The following is a 17,902-nucleotide window of genomic DNA, read 5'->3' on the forward strand; positions in this document are numbered from 1 at the left end:
GATCTGAGAGAAACGGCCACACCGACACCAGGTCAGTGAAGATGGAACGGGACAAGGTGTCCCGGAGCTAAGTTCCCCTTGCAAGCAGTGGCGAGACAGCAAGCGGCCCCCTTGCAGCCATGGCTGGTCCCAGGGGAGCAGAGACCCACTCGCAGCCCATGGAAAACCCACGTCGAGAAGAGATGTCTGAGCCTGAGTACGGTACGCATCTAGAGTCCGTGGGACAAGCCCCGTCAATGGGGAGGTGTTTTGTTTAAAGGAGATACCTGAGCCTGAGGATTATTGTGAAGCATGGGCACAGGTAGAGATGCATTTATGCATTTAAAGTCTGTATGGAGACACATTTAAAGTCTATATGATGACCCACACCTGAGTGAGTGGCAACAACTCCCTAAGAATCCAAGACTGTGGTAAAGCCCACACCGAAGCAATCTGTTGGGGAAGGATTGCATCCTGTGGGTAGGACTCACACTGGAGAAGTTTGTGGATTTTCCTCGTGAGTAGGGGATCCACTGGAGCAAGGGAAAATGGTATAAGGACTCCTTCTCCTTTAAGAGGAGTGACAGTAACAACATGGAATAAACTGACTTGCACTCCCCCATTCCCTCTGTGCCGCTGGGGGGCAGGTAGAGCCGGGAAGAAAAGGCAAAGAGGGGTGGAGAGGTGTTGTTTTTAAGATCTGGCCTTGTTTTCTTATTATCCTTTTAAGTAACTGTTTCTGCTTGTCTTTATTCTTTTAAGTAGCTGTTAATAAATTGTTTTGCTTTCAGAAAGCCGAGTCTGTTTTGCGCGGGACCATGGTTGGTGGGTGCTCCCTCTGTTCTTGTCTGGACCCTCAGTCCTTTTATTATATTTTTCTCCTCTCCACTTGACTGGAGTGAGAGACTGGCTGCGCGGAGTTTAGTTGCCGGATCGGCCTAAACCCACGACAACAATGAAAGTATATTTGGAGGTTATAGTGTTAAAACAGCTAAGCAGAAGGCTTTTATTTTTCTGGATATCAAAGAACAGACTTTTGGGAAAAAAACAGATACAAGCTCCAAATTAATCCACAATGTAGGAGAAAATAATTGTACATTCTCTAAAAAGAGAGGTAGATATGTGAAAAGACAAGGATTCCTAAAATATTGGTTACATATGAATGCTATGTGCTAAAGTCAAAATTTACGAAGATGTACAGTTATAAAAAAGAGAAAAAAGCCATCTAAAAAGTACAGAAGATTTTACTAACGAAGCAAATTTTGAATAGTCTGGGGAAACAATCATAGCCGTTCACTAAGAGCCATTTAAATTGTTTGCTAAGCCACACTTGGAGAAGTACTGCGTGTACACTGCAGGGTTTTCATGCCAGAGGGCCGTGGCGGTGAGCAGTGTGAGAGAAGGCCATGAATTGCCGTGAATCAGTCATAGCCAGTGCCAAATGGCTCTCAAACTGATAGAAACAATCCACTGCACACCAAAATTTCAAGTAGAAGGGCACATGATGCTTTTGCTCAAAAATACTGGGGAAGAAATAGAGGAAACAAACAAGAAGCAACAGAGATGCACCAGAGGAGACATTGCTAGGGACAGCACTGGAGACACATTGAAAGCTGCTCCATGCCAGAGCAGGGATGGCCCCAAAGGTGCTAGAGCCTATGTCAGGGCAGGGAATTTCCCTTCTCTGTCTTCCTACTCGCACAGGGCTGTGGTCTGTGGACAATCCACCAGAGCAGAAGAAAACCAGTAAAGAGCATGGAAGAGGAGCAGCCACAGAGAGAAACCCTGCACATGGCCTTGACCTCTCATGCCGTCTGTCGTCTCACCAAAGGAACTGGGACTGACCGATCACTGTGCATGGGAAGAACAAAGGAAGCTTAGACTAGGAACAGGGGAAGAGAAGTGAATGACAGAAGATGAGCTTGGAGAAGGGAGAGGAAAGGCATTTCCCGATGTGCTTTTTTAATTGCACACACCCTCATCAATAACCAAAAGTTTGTGTTAACTGGCAATAAATTAAATTAAAAAAAAAAATCCCTGAGTTGAGCCTGTTTTGCCTGCAGCAGGATGTCAGTCATTATACTTATGAAATGACACATAAGCCAAAAAAGCTGTCTTTGTTCAAACAAAAGAAATGCATTCTTTATAAACTGAAGGCTCAGTCTGAAGCACTGCCCATGTTTCATGATAAATAAATAAAGCTATTAGTTCTCAATTTGTTGGTGGATGTTTATGACACGAGATAAATATAATGCGAAAGAGTTTGAAACAGCCAAATGAATGCCAGATACCCAAGAAGTTTTCAGCAGAGCTATTTACAGGCACGATGTATGAAAGTGGGAATGAATTGTGATCTCTCTAACCCTTAAATCTGAATCAAGAACCAAGGTTCAATTTACATACTTGTTTCAGTCACAAGTTTTCTTTATAAACTAAAAAAACTTCGAAACAACACATAAACCCACAAATCAGACAACTCCTTAGCAGTAAAGACTCCATCCAATAGGTCTCAGTTTCTTTTCTCTTCCAAATATTAGCACATAAGCACCAAAGCAATTATTGCTGGTTTGGGTCTGAACACGCACTATGAGGCTCACCGGGCTACGAAGCCAACTATAACACTTAACATGAAATGAACACAGATCTTGCCTCTAGATTTCCACCTGCCTTGGAAAAGATTTTCGACAACCAAATGTTCACCTTTGTGTGCATAACACCACAGCTTGCAAAAATACAGAATCATACAATGGTTTGGGTTGGAAGGGACCTCAAAGATAGTTCCAGCTCCCCTGCCATAGGCACTGACACCCTCCACTACACCAGGTTGCTCAAAGCCTCATCCAACCTGGTCTTGAACACTTCCAGGGATGGGGCATCCACAACTTTGCTGGGCAACCTGTTCCAGTGCCTCACCATCCTCAGAGGGAAAAATTTCTTCCTTAGATCTAATCTAAATCTGCCCTCTTTCAGTTTAAAGCCATTGCCCCTTGTCCTATCACTACACGCCCTTGTAAAAAGTCCCTCTCCAGCTTTCCTGTAGGCCCCCTTTAGGTACTGGAAGGCTGCAAGAAGATCACCCCAGAGCCTTCTTTTCTCCAGGCTGAACAACACCAACTGTCTCAGCCTGTCTTCATAGCAGAGGTGCTCCAGCCCACGGATCATCTTCGCGGCCCTCCTCTGGACCCGCTCCAACAGCTCCATGTCCTTCTTGTGTTGGGGACTCCAGAGCTGAATGCAGTATTCCCAGTGGGGTCTCACGAGAGCAGAGTAGAGGGGCAGAATCACCTCCTTCGACCTGCTGGCCACACTTCTTTTGATGCAGCCCAAGATATGACTGGATTTCTGAGCTGCAAGTGCACATTGCTGGCTCATGTTGAGCTTCTCATCAGCCAACACCCCCAAGTCCTTTTCCTCAGGGCTGCTGTCAATCCATTCTCTGCCCAGTCTGTACTTGTGCTTGAGGTTACCCCAGCCCATGTGCAGGACCTTGCCCTTGGCCTCGTTGAACTTCATTAGGTTCTCACAGGCCTATCTCTCCAGCCTGTCGAATTCCCTCTGGATGGCATCCCTTCCCTCCAGTGTGTCCACAACACCACACAGCTTGGTGTCATCAGCAAACTTGCTGAGGGTGCACTTGATCCCACTGTCTGTGTCATCAACGAAGATGTTAAACAGCGCAGATCCCAATACTGACCCCTGAGGGCATGGATAAGCTTGAAGTGGTAAGTGAAGAAGAGATAACACACTGTCTGCTTCCAGTGGTCCTCCAGACTGTTACCATAAAAAAATAATTGCTGGTGCTGACTTTTCAAACTAAAGGAACAGTACAGCCTCACACATAACAGATGTAAAACAGTAAAGCTAGAACTACAATGTCTTTAGAGAAGACATTTCAGTCCTTGCAACCCAAACTTTTCTGATACAAACAGTTGTGTCCTACAATAAGCAACTTCTATACATTGAAAATGCTCTGCCTCTTCCTACAGTAACCATTCCCAGCAGGCAGATGCATGAAAATGCTGTGAAGAACTGGCCTCAGAGCTTGGCAATGTAGCTGAGGGATAACTGAGACAGAACAGTCATGCAGCCGCTTTCTAAAAAGTGGCACCTAGCCCAGAAATAATTTTTTTGTTCAAAGAACTGTACTGATGATGTGAACCTCTTAAAGGGGACCTGAAATGTATCAGTTAATTGTAAAGAAATCTGGCAAGGGCATTTTCAATGCTGTCCTATACAGCTACTCATTTTCACAAAATTTATCTACATACCTTAGCTACCTAACATGATAAAAGAAATACAGATTTACTTTGAGTATTTTACACTGATCCAATGGCTCCTTTAGGAATCTAAAAAATGAACCTAAATGCCACATCCAGACTGAGAGCCCTGCAGCCTTCTGTAACTTTGCATGTGATTAACAATGTCCCATGCTCTTTGTAATTTATCACCTGAAAGATACACATTTACCTAGTCTGCTTTATTTTGCACATTAAAAAGAATTATCAGTCCAAATTGAGAGAAATCTATTAGAGCAACAAATGGATGAAACCATAAAACACATTTAAAGAAAAGGATTTTATTCTCAAATCATAGCTTTTCAAACCAATAACTGTCTTTCAGTAGTGCTTATGGATAATGAGATATTTGCATCATCTCTCAATTATTCATACAACTAGATAATATTAAGACCATTCATATAAGTTAACAAATACAAAAAGTAAGATACAAGCAAATTAAGTGGAGACAAAGGCCTTGCTGGAAGTAATTGAGAGCAACTGTATGTAGAATCATAGAATGGTTAGAGTTGGAAGGGACCTCAAAGATCATCTAGTTCCAACACCCCTGCCATAGGCAGGGAAACCTTCCACTACACCAGGTTGCTCAAAGCCTCATCCAAACTGGCCTTGAACACTTCCAGGGATGGGGCATCTACAACTTCTCTGGGCAACCTGTTCCAGTGCCTCACCATCCTCTGAGGGAAAAATTTCTTCCTTAGATCTAATCTAAATCTCCCCCCTTTCAGTTTAAAGCCATTGCCCCTCGTCCTGTCACTACACGCCCTTGTAAAAAGTCCCTCCCCAGCTTTCCTGTAGGCCCCTTTTAAGTACTGGAAGGCTGCTATAAGATCACCCCGGAGCCTTCTCTCCTCCAGGCTGAACAGCCCCAACTCTCTCAGCCTGTCTTCATAGCAGAGGTGCTCCAGCCCTCGAATCATCTTTGCGGCCCTCCTCTGGACTCGGTCCAACAGCTCCATGTCCTTCTTGTGTTGGGGACTCCAGAGCTGAACGCAGTATTCTAGGTGAGGTCTCACAAGAGCAGAGTAGAGAGGCAAAATCACCTCCTTCGATCTGCTGGCCACACTTCTTTTGATGCAGCCCAGGATACGGTTGGCTTTCTGGGCTGCAAGTGCACATTGCCGGCTCATGTTGGGCTTCTCATCCACCAGCACTCCCAAGTCCTTTTCCTCAGGGCTGCTCTCAATCCATTCTCTGCCCAGCCTGTACTTGTGCTTGGGATTGCCCCGACGCACACGCAGGACCTTGCACTTGGCCTCGTTGAACTTCATGAGGTTCTCACAGGCCCACCTCTCCAGCCTGTCAAGTTCCCTCTGGATGGCATCCCTTCCCTTCAGCGTGTCCACAACACCACACAGCTTGGTGTCATCTGCAAACTTGCTGAGGGTGCACTCGATCCCACTGTCCATGTCACCAACAAAGATGTTAAATAGCACTGGCCCCAGTACTGACCCCTGAGGAACACCACTCGTCACTGGCCTCCACTTGGACATTGAACTGTTGACCACAACACTTTGAGTGCGACCATCCAGCCAATTCCTTATCCACTGAATGGTCCATCCATCAAAACCATGTCTTTCCAGTTTAGAGACAAGGATGTTGTGTGAGACAGTATCAAATGCTTTGGATAAGTCCAGGTAGACGATATCAGTTATGTAACTCATAAGAGGGCAAATGAGATAAACTTTTCCAGTCCACTGCTGGGTCAGCTAGTCTCAACATGATGACAATCTGCTGTGGATCTGGTAGTGAGGATCTGGTACTGAGCACTCAGGGTAATAAACCAAGTATGATAACAATCATCTTTAATGATAATCTGAATGAGCTTGCCTAATGTCAGAACGCAAACATCTGTCATCTTTGGACACCAAGGGAAAGGCGATAAAAAGTCTCTAGAAAAAAGTTGCATTCAAAAAAGATAGAAATTATTTCTAAGCACTTCCTTGGAGCTCAAAGCAAAGTGTTGTATATTACAAAAATATAGGAACACACCCATTAGCCCAGATCTTATGGGCAAACGGTCACTAGACACAACCTACAGACCAAAACCAGCAGTGAATACTAGTGTCCTGAAACATTTTCCAACCATCCTTTATTGACAGTCACCTCCATCTAAGAGCAAATTCTATTTCTGCAAACATTGCCTTCTGTAAGTGCCTTGCCCTCTGTCCCACTTAGAAGTTTCACTACTTTCAGAAGTTCAACTGATACACTTCTAAATATTTACAAAAAGTATCAATGAAAGGTGTTAAGAAGTGAACAGATGGTTCAACAGAAACTCTAAGAACATTGTTACCTATCACAAGATCCGGTAATAGAAGAAGTTTTTATGCAGTATCTTAAAGTAAAGCTTTATCATAATTTTGGTGGAAAAACAGAGAGAAAAAGAAGAGAAGGAAATTGCAAGACAGAAGCCACACACATAAATCTACAAAATCTTGTCCAGAACAATGAGTTAACTCAGACATCTTTTCAAGATTTGCAAGATTTAACAAGTGGAAAGAAGCTGGGGACCCTAGAATTCAAGCAAAGAGCACGCTGTCATTATTAGACTTATTGAGAGTCTGGACAAAGATAGGAACTTTCGCTAGATCATCACAAGCCATTGTGTCTAAAAGCACAACCCCAAATAGTAATGAGTGCAGCTATCAGCCAAAATTTTTACATCAACTCCATACAGTTTCCACCATGAAAATATTTTGTATGGCATCACTTGTTAAAGTAACAAGAATTTGGATGTCAGTTTTCAAAAGCAAAAAAATACTTGGTCACATCTAAGAAGTTGCATCTGGATAACTAATGCTAAAGGAATGCAGATACTGTGCATCTGATCATATTGCCAGCGCTCAAATTTGAGCGGCAACTTAAAAACCACGCAGTTTTCCAAATCAGGCAACATATAGTAAGGTAGTATCTAAGTACAGAAAGGTTTGCAAACTACATCCTTCTTCCCACAGAAAAGTCAGTAACAAGGATGCTATACACAAGTATTTCAGTGAAGTCTGAAATACAATATGACAGTTTTGGAAAAAACTCACAATACTGTTCCATCTTGTATATGCCTTACAGTACCTCCAATAGTTTATTTAAAAATCAAGGAAAAACTTGTCTTGTCTATGCACGGCATGTTTAATATGTATTTTTAGTTTCTGATCATACAGAATATTGAAAAGTGAGTAAATTAACACCAGCTTTATAATGCAAAAATAAAATTATTGCAAGATAGATCGATTTCATTATTAAGAATGAAAGTACTTTTATTGAGCAAATTTATCAGAATATTAGCTTAGTAAGTAGTCCAAACATCTCTTAAATACATTTAGGAGTTACCCTCCAGTGATAAAAACAGTAGAAATCATTAATATTTTTTCACTGGTCACAAATAGTTTCATTATACATTATTTATTAGGCATTGGCAAGCAAATATTCACACACATGCACAAAAAAAAAACACCCTTATTTCTTGAGTTTCCACCACTGCTGCGCTGCTTCTCCATATTCCCTCTTAATGAAGATCCTTTTTTGCCTCTTATCTTACTGATACACTGGAATTTACTTTGTCAGACTGGCAAAATAATCTGTTTAAACAGTAGGTAGACTGTTAGGATATAATGCGAAGCTCAACAAAAGATGTGACAAAAGATTAAAAGCAAAATATTTTGGTTTATTGCGATGTCTGAATTTTGAGTATTTACTTAAATTGCAGGTGTTTACTTTCTATATAGATTACAGATATACATTTCCTATGTATTTCTTCAAACAAGGAGGTCACAACAATGATGAAAAGTTTCAAAAGAATTAAAGAAGCATTTACAAACATGCTCAGTTCCTGTTTAAGTAGTAACACTAATTTTAGCACCATTTGCTCTCTTCAGACTGGTACTTCACCTCAAAACCTCTCAAAACCCCCTTCACACACAGCAAAACTTCTGTGTGCTTTTCAGCAGAGATACCTTTCCTGCCTCCAAAGGAATGTGATCTCTGTGAATGCCTGGAAGGATTCCTGCTAGCTTAGCAACCAAGTGAAGTGTTCCAATCTCACTGTATACCTGGCCAATGTGAGCAGGAGATCTAGGATTAGCTGCCAACAAAGTTTGGCTCATTGCAGGTAAACATTTTCCAATTATACTCTAAACATCAAGACAAGCAGCGGGGTGTTTACCTAATAAAAGGCAACAGGAATGCATACAACCAATAGTACTCCCAAGAAGAGGCAAGACTCCCTATTTAATTTATTAACCTCAAAACTTCATGGTTCTGGAGACTGAAATGACATGACCACTCCACGTATACTCTCATGGAATAATCAAGGTAACAGATCACTTTTGATTAAGGGGTTTCTGCTTTAGGATTGATCACTGCAAAGAAGAATAAAGACTACATATGGCCCAGCTGCTTTTACAAGTTTTTTGGTAGGTGATTTTTTTGGTGTTTGGTTCTTTTCTTTAAAAAATAATCTCCCTCTCTACCCCCTTCCCCAAAGGAAAGGCTAATTTATCAGCATATAAAGCCACACCTAGCCACACTGCCATGCACTAACTTGTTAGGGGACAGTAAGAAAACTGAGAAGGTGACAACAAATATTTGCTTCAAAATCAAAACAAACAAAAGTTTCAAAAACTAATAAAGAACATTTTAATAAAAATGGAGGAATGTGTTATATAACAACAGAGAGGACATGAATTCGCTCCTAAATCTACTGCTCAGTGGCTGAATCTCTTGTCTCAAGAATCAGCTATTTCACTACACAAACAGGAATACACTCACTTTCTCTTGCATTATGAAAAATAAAGGTAAGTTTCAGGAAGTAGCAGCCTAGCACCATGCCTTCAGGCATTCAAGTATTTTCAACTTGGGATCATCACATAGTGCAATCAGGTTTAGTTTCATTATTTTTTCAAGATTTACATTCTCCTTTGACTCCTACATATCCAGTCATACCCAAAGGAATTCTCTTGCACCACAAGAAAGTGTTCACAGAAGAAACAGTTCCAAAAGCTGAACATATTTCTGGTGCACTTGTCAGACATTACCACCCCCACAGCCCAGTCGGCAGACTGGAAAACGCACGTGCACCTTCGCTGCCACAGCAGAATAATTTAGTCGCACGACAAACTGCCAGTGCAAGTTGATTTAAAGCTGAGCCTTACTGAGCTTAAGCCACTGGACAGGACACCCATGGAAACAAAGACTGCTAGAAACACTGCATTTGCCTGCTCATGCACTCAGGTTTGTAAGAGCTTTAAATGGAGAAAAGCGAATACAACTTCATCTTAGTCTGAACTTGCTTATCAAGAGAATCTTTCTTCCTGAACTTTCATCACTTCCCTGACACGTTTTCAGCACCATGAAGAGGGCAAAGCCTGTCCAGATCAGGTGAATCCATCCATCACTCTTCTCCTGAAAGTACTTAGTTGCAACTTTCAAGAGGCCAGGAATTCGGCACTTTGGAGTACACCACCCCGAGAAACACAAACAATGAACAAGACTCCCAGAGGCATCAAGATGCCAGAATGCTCTTCCACAAGCCTAACGAGAACCTGTACACTGCTGGTGTGGGAGACATCAGACATCAAACTTCCTAGACCTCAGACGGTCCAGTTTTCACTGTATCGGCATTTATTGGTCATGTCAAACCATCTGAATGCATGGCAGCATTTTGAGGCAGAGTTAGACCCCCACATGTAAGATAATTAAATCTCTGAGGTGCAAAGAGTCACAACACCAAAATCAGCTGTGACAGCTGCATCTCTAACTGAACTTGCAGACCATCGTGATTGGAGTAGGCCTTTCTCTAAGGGAGTGATCATTTGAGGTTCCTGTTGCATGGGTTTGTAAGAGCACCAACTCTATCATCCTTAAAACCCCAAAAGAGCCACCAGGATTGGTGATAAGGATTATGGTGTTGACATGGTAAGAAACTATACTTGAAAGTTTTACTTTCAAAGGCACCAAATCAAAACACACCAAGCTCCGCTTTGCAGCACCAGAGTTTTCAAACACCACGTTGCACATCTGAGCAGTATGCTTAATGGCACTGAAGTACTGACTCCACAATGCCAATACGTTTTTGAGATAAGACAACTCTAAAGCTATTTGTTCCCAGGATTCATCACATCTTGTGATGACGGCTTATTTCTTTATAAGATTGCAAATAGCCAAAAGCTCTGAACTACTGAACATCGTGAGGTTGCATGGAAACAGAAGTCACTCGAGTGTGCAGCATATATAAAAAAGCCATGAAAAGAAAGACTCCCTTGTTGCAAATTAGCGTTAATCTCAGCCCATCAATTAATCACAAAAGCTAAGGAAAAAAGATGGGCTGAACATCAACATATTTGCCCTGAATACTGAAAATATGAACTATCAATTCAATATGAACTTGCAGTTCATCCACTAGGTCCAGTTGAAATGGGATCCATTAAGATGAACCTTGGAGGAAATCATGTAATATTTAAAATTACTCACAGGAGATACGAACCCTATAAAGATGTATCATTAAAGAGGAAGTTGGTCCTTCAAAGGCCATGAACTCACCCCACCCTCCAGCTTCTCAGAATGTCACACGGCATAAAGTGTAACAATTTCTTTATTCCATTCAGTTATTTGTTTCTTCCAGTCTCCTGACCTTTAGGGACGCTGATCTGATCGGGGGATGTGCTAACTGCACAGCCAAATTACTGCTGAGCAGTAGCACCTTTAGTAGCAGCACAGATTCAGCACCTCTAACAGAGCACGAAGACGCCAGTTTGAACACTGGAGTAGAAGAACTGTGCGAGGAGGAGGTGGTCATGTGTGACGTGACAGCTATTGCTGCTGACATTGATAACTCAAAGCTTCCATCGCAGTAGGAAACTTGTGTTAAACACTGTCCAGACACAGGACAAACCAAGCACTTTCCCCCTGGAATTTATAGCCTTGAGAAGAAAGTGCAAATTACACTGGATAAAGAAACTAAAATAGAATGTTTTATCAGACTGAACTAGTGCACCATTTACAGCAGATTTTCCTGTGCGCTTCACAAAACGGAACACACGCAGGCGGCAAACAGGTGTGGCATTTATTACTCCCTCAGGAAACGAAACCGTGACAGAAAATGGGCGATGCCTACCGGTATGACCAGCAAACTACGGCAAACAGCCGGTAAACAGAAAGAAACCTCCACCTCCAAGAGACCTGCAGACGGATTAAGTTCTCATTCCGCATAACGGAAAGAAAGGGAACCGAAGGGAAACACGAGACAGCATCGCACCGGTCCGGCGGAGTGTTTAAACGGCAGCCCCTGCTGCGGCTTTCGGAGAGAGAGACAGTCGCGGCGCTCCAGACGGGACACGGGCGGCGCACACCGCCGACACCTTGGACAGCAGAAACGCCGCCGCTCCAGCCCTCCGGTGCGCCGCGCCGCGCCCGAGGACGCCGCCGCCTCGCGCCGCCGCCGGCGGCGGTTCCCCGCGCGGGGGAGCTCCCGGGCCGCCCGCCCCCCTCTCGCCCGCCGCCAGGGGCTGCTGCTCCCGCCGCGCCGCACCGCACCGCCGGCCGCCCCGCTGCCGCCTCGGACGGGCGTTCTCAGCGCGGCGGGCCCGGTGCCCGGGGGAAGGGGAGGCGGAGGGAGCGGGCACGGTCTCTCCTCGACGCCTGCCCGCCTGTCCCGGCAAGAAAGTTTGGGGGAAGCGGGCAGGCGCGGCGGCCCTCACCTCCTCGGGCAGGCGGAGGACGCAGCCCCCCCCCCCCCCCCCGCCTCCTCCCCGCCGCCCGGCGCACTCCCGGCCGGGCGCGCGCCGCCGGGGCCGGCCCCCCTCGCGCCTCCCCTCGCACGTGGGGCTCCGGCACGTGCCGGCCACCCCCCGCGCCGCGAGGCCCGGCGGCGCGCGCGGGCGGAACACCGGCGCCGGTTGGGACGCGCAGCGCCCCTGGGCCGCGCCTCCCCCCGCCGCCGGGGAGGCGTTAACGCCGCCGCCGGCCCCGCCGCCGTGCTCGCCGCCCCGCTCGCTCTCCCTCTCTCCTCTCCGCCGCCCGTACCTGGCAGACGGCGCTGCGGAAGCCGCGGTAGTTGTCCTTGCCGTAGCTGAGCACTTTCTCGTCCGGGTCCGCCTGCTCCCGGCGCCGGTCAAAGAGAAACACGGTGCGGTCCCCGCTGCCGCGAGGCGTCAGCAGCACCGGCCTGCGAGCCCCGCGGCCGCCTCCCGCCGCCGCTGCCATGTTGGGAAGCTGAGGAGACGGAAACCGTCCCGCAGCGATGGCGGCGGCGGCGGCAACGACGGTACCTACTGCCTGGCCCGCGAGCTCCCCCGTCTGGCGCTGCCGTTCCCGCGCGCGGAAGCCCCGGCCGGGGAAGGGGGAGGAGCCAGGCGGGAGGCTGGGGCGGAGGCCGCGCGGAGGCCCAGGAGTGGAGGGCAGGGCGCTGCGCGCGGCGAGGGCTGTGCCGCCGCTGGAGGTGGGGCCCCGCGGGCGGGGAGCGGCCTGGAAGCGAACGCGAGCCTCAGCGCCGCGATCGCGGAACGGCTTCACGCCCTCCGCCATGCGCCACTTCCGCCGCCGCCGGGCGGGGCGGGGCGGGGCGGGGCCGGAGCGGGAGCGGGAGCGGGAGGTGCCGTGTTGCTGCTGCTGCAGCTGCAGCCGCCGCCGCCGGAGGCGCGCGGGCGGCCCGGGCCGGGGAGCCGCGTGCTGCGCCCGCCGCCGCTCCCGCGCCGGCAGTTGACGCACCCGAGGTCGCCGCCCGCCGCCTCTGCCGCGGCCGAGACGGGAGCGAGAGCGGGAGCGAGCGCCGCGCGTCGTCGGCAGGGCCGCCGGCGGGCTCCTGTCGCCTGACGGGCGGATTCCCGGCGGCGGCTGGGCTGAGCCCGGGCGGTGGCGCGTGCGGCAGTGCCGTGCCCGTCCGCGGTAGCGGTGGCGTAATGGAGAGGCTCGGCCTTGCGGTGGGTTGCGGTAGTGTGGCTTCGGTCTGGAAGCGTGAAGTCGTAATTTGTCCGCCTTAAAATAAACCGGGCGGTTGAGATCCTGAAGCTGTTGTTTGTTCTTTTTGTCGTTTAATGCTTGGAGTGCCTTCCTCCTCTGAAGGAAGGACGTGGTGTGTTGTCTTTCAGTCTTAAAAAATGAAATTTCAATTAAAATCTGATGAAGTTACTGGTTTTTTAGATATGCAAAACCCTAACGATTTTTGTATTGTGCCATTACAGAAGAATGATAGGACTACAGTAGCTGCAAAACTGCAGTTGAAACAATTCAAGAAATAAAAACAGTCTTAACAGTTTTTAAGGAATCAGTGAAACTTACTTGTCAGGAAACTCTCAAGATCTTTTGATTTCTCATTCGTTGTAGGGTGGACCAACAGCTTTTCCTCCTATCATAAACAATAGGGACATAGTCAGGATATACTTTATAAACGAGCTTAAAGAAAGAAATTCAGTAATCACAATTTATGCGTTCAGGTTTCCAGAAGGTGCAGCTTATGTTCCTGATGGGGTTAACTTGGAGAAACTGAATGTTTTGTGAGTTTTGTGTGTTCTCATTGTACTTGCAGTTTATTTTCCGTGTTGCATGTTGTTCGTACTTTCTGAGTTTACGCATAGCCTTTTGGTATTGTCAACCGAGCATAACGCTTTATAGAGTTTCCTTGTTATTTGCTGCCGTTTCTGAGAGATAACTCTGGTCTAAGGATACATAAGTGTTGTAAGCGGAAGCATTTTTATCTGTAGTTACTCTTTAATTTGAGGGTGACGTTTTCACTGTCAAACTGTACAACTGCTTGTACAGATTCAGATCTAGAAGACTTACATGACTGGACGCTTTAGTCTTTGACCTTCAGGCCCTAGAAAGATGATTCCTCCGCTCCTGATTGTAAATTAATGACTTTCAAGCTTTCTTGGTACAAATTTGCAACTGCTCTCTCATTTAGCATTGCTCAAGCGGTACATAGGGTATGTAATCTTCTTAGGATAGGAATAGGAAATTAAAGAGAAAACTCTCCGAAGGAACACAGTCCTCCTCCTACATGCCTTGTCCTGCTTGTTTAGGAAAGTGTGATGGGTTTATGTGATGGGGTTTTGGTAGCAGAGGAGGGACTGCAGAGACAGCCCCTGTAAGAAGCTGCGAGAAAGTTCCCCAGCTCCAAAACTGGTCAGACCGGTCTCTGTCCATGGTGGACCCCCTTCCCCTGTGGCCAGGGCTGAACCAATCAGCACCTCTGCGAATGGCATATTTAAGAGGGGGGCAAAAGAACCTGAACTGGGCTGAACCTACACTGAAGAGAGGGAGAAGGCGGGCGGCTGGCTACACTGGGCCACTGCCACTTGACTGGAGATGGCCATGACAGTGCGGCTTGGCGAGCTCCGAAGTGTCTTGCTCCTGGAGCGCCTGCTGGGTGGAGTTTGTCCTGTTGAGACTGCTGAGGTTCGTTGGGCCAGTTGGGCCCAGCACGGCTGCAGCGGAGAGAGGACTGAGATCTGAGAGAAACGGCCACACGGACACCAAGGACAGCGAAGATGGAGCGGGAGAAGGTGTGCTGGAGCTGAGATTACCCTGCAGCCCTTGAGATTCCCTGGAATCAGCAGATTCTCCTGGTGAGACGGCAGGTGGCCCCACTGCTGCCCGTCGAGATTGATGGTGGAGCCAAGATCCACCCGCAGCCCGTGGAGAACCCCACACCGGAGCAGAGATGCCTGTGCCTGAAGGAGGTCGTAGAGGATTGCCTCCGTGGGAAGGACTCCCCACGCTGCTGGAGACTGACGACAAAGCAGAGGTGTAGCTGAAGTTCATGGAAGACCCCACGCTGGAGCAGGTGTCTGTGCCCTAAGAGGCTGTGACTCTTGTCGGAAAAGCCCACACTGGAGCATCTAGTGGGTAAGGATTGCATCCTGCAGGAATGATTCACGTTGAAGAAGTCTGTGGACTGTCCTGTGAGGAGGGGATCCATTGGAACAGGGGAAAAGAGTGTAAGAAGTCCTCCTCCTTTAAGAAAGGAATAGCAGAAACAACATGTGACGAACTGATCTGCAACTCCCCTGTTCCCTGTGCCCCTATGCCACTGGGGGAGGAGGTAGAGTCAGGAAGAAAGGAGGAGTGGGAGGAAGGTGTTTTTAAGATCTGAATTTGTTTCTCATTATCCTCTCTGAATGAACTGTTAACAAATTAAATTGATTTGTCCTCAGGCTGAGTCCGTTTTGCCCAGGGCTGTGTTTGGTGGGTGATCCCTCCCTGTTCTTACCTCGGCCCTCAGGCCTTTTTGTTAGATTTTTCTCTTCTCCGTCTCACCGAGGGAGAGGAGTGAGCCAGCGACCACTTAGAAACCAGGACAAAAAGGTGCAAGCAGGAATACTCGGAAGAGTGCAGCTGCTTCTGTTTTGAGGACCCTTAGCTTTGAAAGGAAGGGATCGTGATGGCATGTAGTGGAGGTTTGTGAAACAGTGAAAGTGACAAATGAATAACAGAAGAAAACCCATCATGCCAGAACTGAGGTTCATGCAGTTCCTCTACAAGAAAGCAAATTGCACAGTGAAAACTGAGCGTTGTGGGCTTCTGTGAGAACAAAGAGCCTGTGCGCTACCTAGTTGGAGAGGAAGAGTCTCTTGAGAGTTTTCGTGTAGGCTGTGACACAGAGCCCCTCTAAACGATGACTTGATGAAATCCAAAAGGGAGTATCAAACCTCGTTACTTTATGAGGTCGTTAAACAGAATTTTGTTTTTCAGCGTACTTGTAAAGTATTTCTAGACTTGAGACAGCACTTTCATTTTAGAATGCTAACTATTTCGGAGAGAAAAAAACCCAAAACAACTGGTGAATTATTTCATCCAGTTTCAAAATGAATATGCCAAGGGGGCAAGGATGGTTCTACCTGAAATGCAGGCACTTCACTTGCATGAAAATGAAGTCCTCGTTCTTCAGCCTGTCTGCAAGCTGGTTCAAAGAGTACCTGCAGTTGCAAAGTTATAATTCTGCAGTGTGGAGTATTTTGTTCTGTTAACAACTGAATAATCATTTTCAGTGCTCATGGAAATGAACTCTACATTGCCAGAAAAAGGAATAGCCCTTATATTGATCTAATGGATTTTAAACTTGTATGTTGTGTTATTTTTCAAAATTAATAGTAGCAGTTGAGTAACTAATTATTTGTGCATCTGACACTTGGTATTTCAGATGATGCTTAGGAATGTGTTTTTGATGTGTATGTGAGAATGTATTTATTGTTACTATCTAATTTTTTTCATTCAAGAAATAAATTAAGTATGTGATTTCTTTGTATTAAGAGAGAATATGAACTGAGTTCCAGCAGTGGACATTATAGATAATAAATATTTTGTCTACATGTAATGGAAATCACTGTGTCTTCACTAGAATAAAGCACACAGCCTCTCCAGTAGGGCTTGTTGCAGTGGCACAGTCTATTGAGTGGTACTGGGTGCTACTGCCTACACGTGCTTTATAGGTACAAAACTACAAATTCCAAATTAGCTAACAAAAAGTGCTGCTTCTCCTTAAAGTGACAGAGGTTTTATTTCTAAGAGGAGCAGCCCGTGGCATCTTGCATTTAGAACTCTGTAGGCCTTTGACATGGCCCTTTACAAAAAACACCTTAGTGAGAACCCCCAAGGTGTGAAACAAACCAGCATCGCTACATGAACTGCTGAGGTGCGAAATGACAGCGTCATTACTCAGAAAACCATCGGACAGACAGAAACCAAAGAATAGAAATAACTGGTAAATTGTCATCATAACATACAAGCTAAGGCAGCTGTGGAGAAGTGGGTTACTGAAGTGCTATCTGTCTGTCATTTTTTTTTTTTTCATTTACTTCTAAGTAACTTGAAAAAAAATGAGTGAGCAACTAAAGTGACAACATTTGTGAAACACAATCAATCCAGTTAGTCAAGAGGACTGTAAAGACAGTCCATGGTTCTGAGATGTCTGACCAATGTGATAGCAGATTAAATTATATTATTAAAAATTGAAGGCAACACAGGGAGAGATGGTGGAGGAGGGGGAGGGACAATGAACCCTTTGTTCACCCTCCTGTGGTCCAAATTAACTCTGGCAGCTGGGCTTTGTGAGTAAAACTCATGTAAACTCTCGCTATTCATTGTGCACTTTGTTAACAAAAACATAAAGTGACACGCACATTTAAAATCCAATGGAAATAATGGCTCTGATGACTACAGATAGGATATAACTAGTTGTGGAAAGTGTGCCTAAGATGACTTGGCTTTCCAAACTAAGAAAATATTATAGTTAAAAGTATAAAAACAGGAAAGATGATCAGGAACTTCCAGTCTATCTTATAAATCAAGAAGAAGGAACGTGGAGTTACATTACAAAACATGCAGAACTACTGATAGGAAGATATGCTTTTCATAAAATATTTGATTGAACTGTGAAATATGTTTTCACATAATGAGAATTAATAATTTAGTGAGATTTAAAAACATTTTTTCTCTATATGAAAGGAGACAAAGAACTGGGAAAAAAAATTATTACTGGGTGACATACAAATCAAATACTGTGGCCTTGGGATAAAATATCCAAATATTACTGAGTAGAAAGAGTTTAAGTTGGAAAACAAGTCATCCCATATCTGATCATTGTAGAGTTTTTTGCACCTTTTTCTAAAGCCATATTTGGAAGGAGGACGCCAGAA

At 45.8% G+C, this 17,902-nt stretch overlaps 1 protein-coding gene across 1 annotated transcript in view; it reads right to left on the reverse strand.

Moving 5' to 3' along the window:
• The window catches only part of SMCHD1 (structural maintenance of chromosomes flexible hinge domain containing 1), a 92,369-nt gene extending 79,881 nt beyond the window's left edge, over positions 1-12,488 (reverse strand). The window contains exon 1 of the mRNA XM_086608581.1: positions 12,294-12,488. Within this exon, the coding sequence (XP_086464707.1) occupies positions 12,294-12,473 (180 nt within the window). The 5' untranslated portion in view covers positions 12,474-12,488. The remainder of the gene's footprint in view (positions 1-12,293) is intronic.
• Between the last annotated feature and the right edge of the window lie 5,414 nt (positions 12,489-17,902).

The sequence above is a fragment of the Tauraco erythrolophus genome, chromosome 3 (assembly GCF_009769465.1).
Source record: "Tauraco erythrolophus isolate bTauEry1 chromosome 3, bTauEry1.pri, whole genome shotgun sequence".
Classification (NCBI taxonomy): Eukaryota; Metazoa; Chordata; class Aves; order Musophagiformes; family Musophagidae; genus Tauraco; species Tauraco erythrolophus.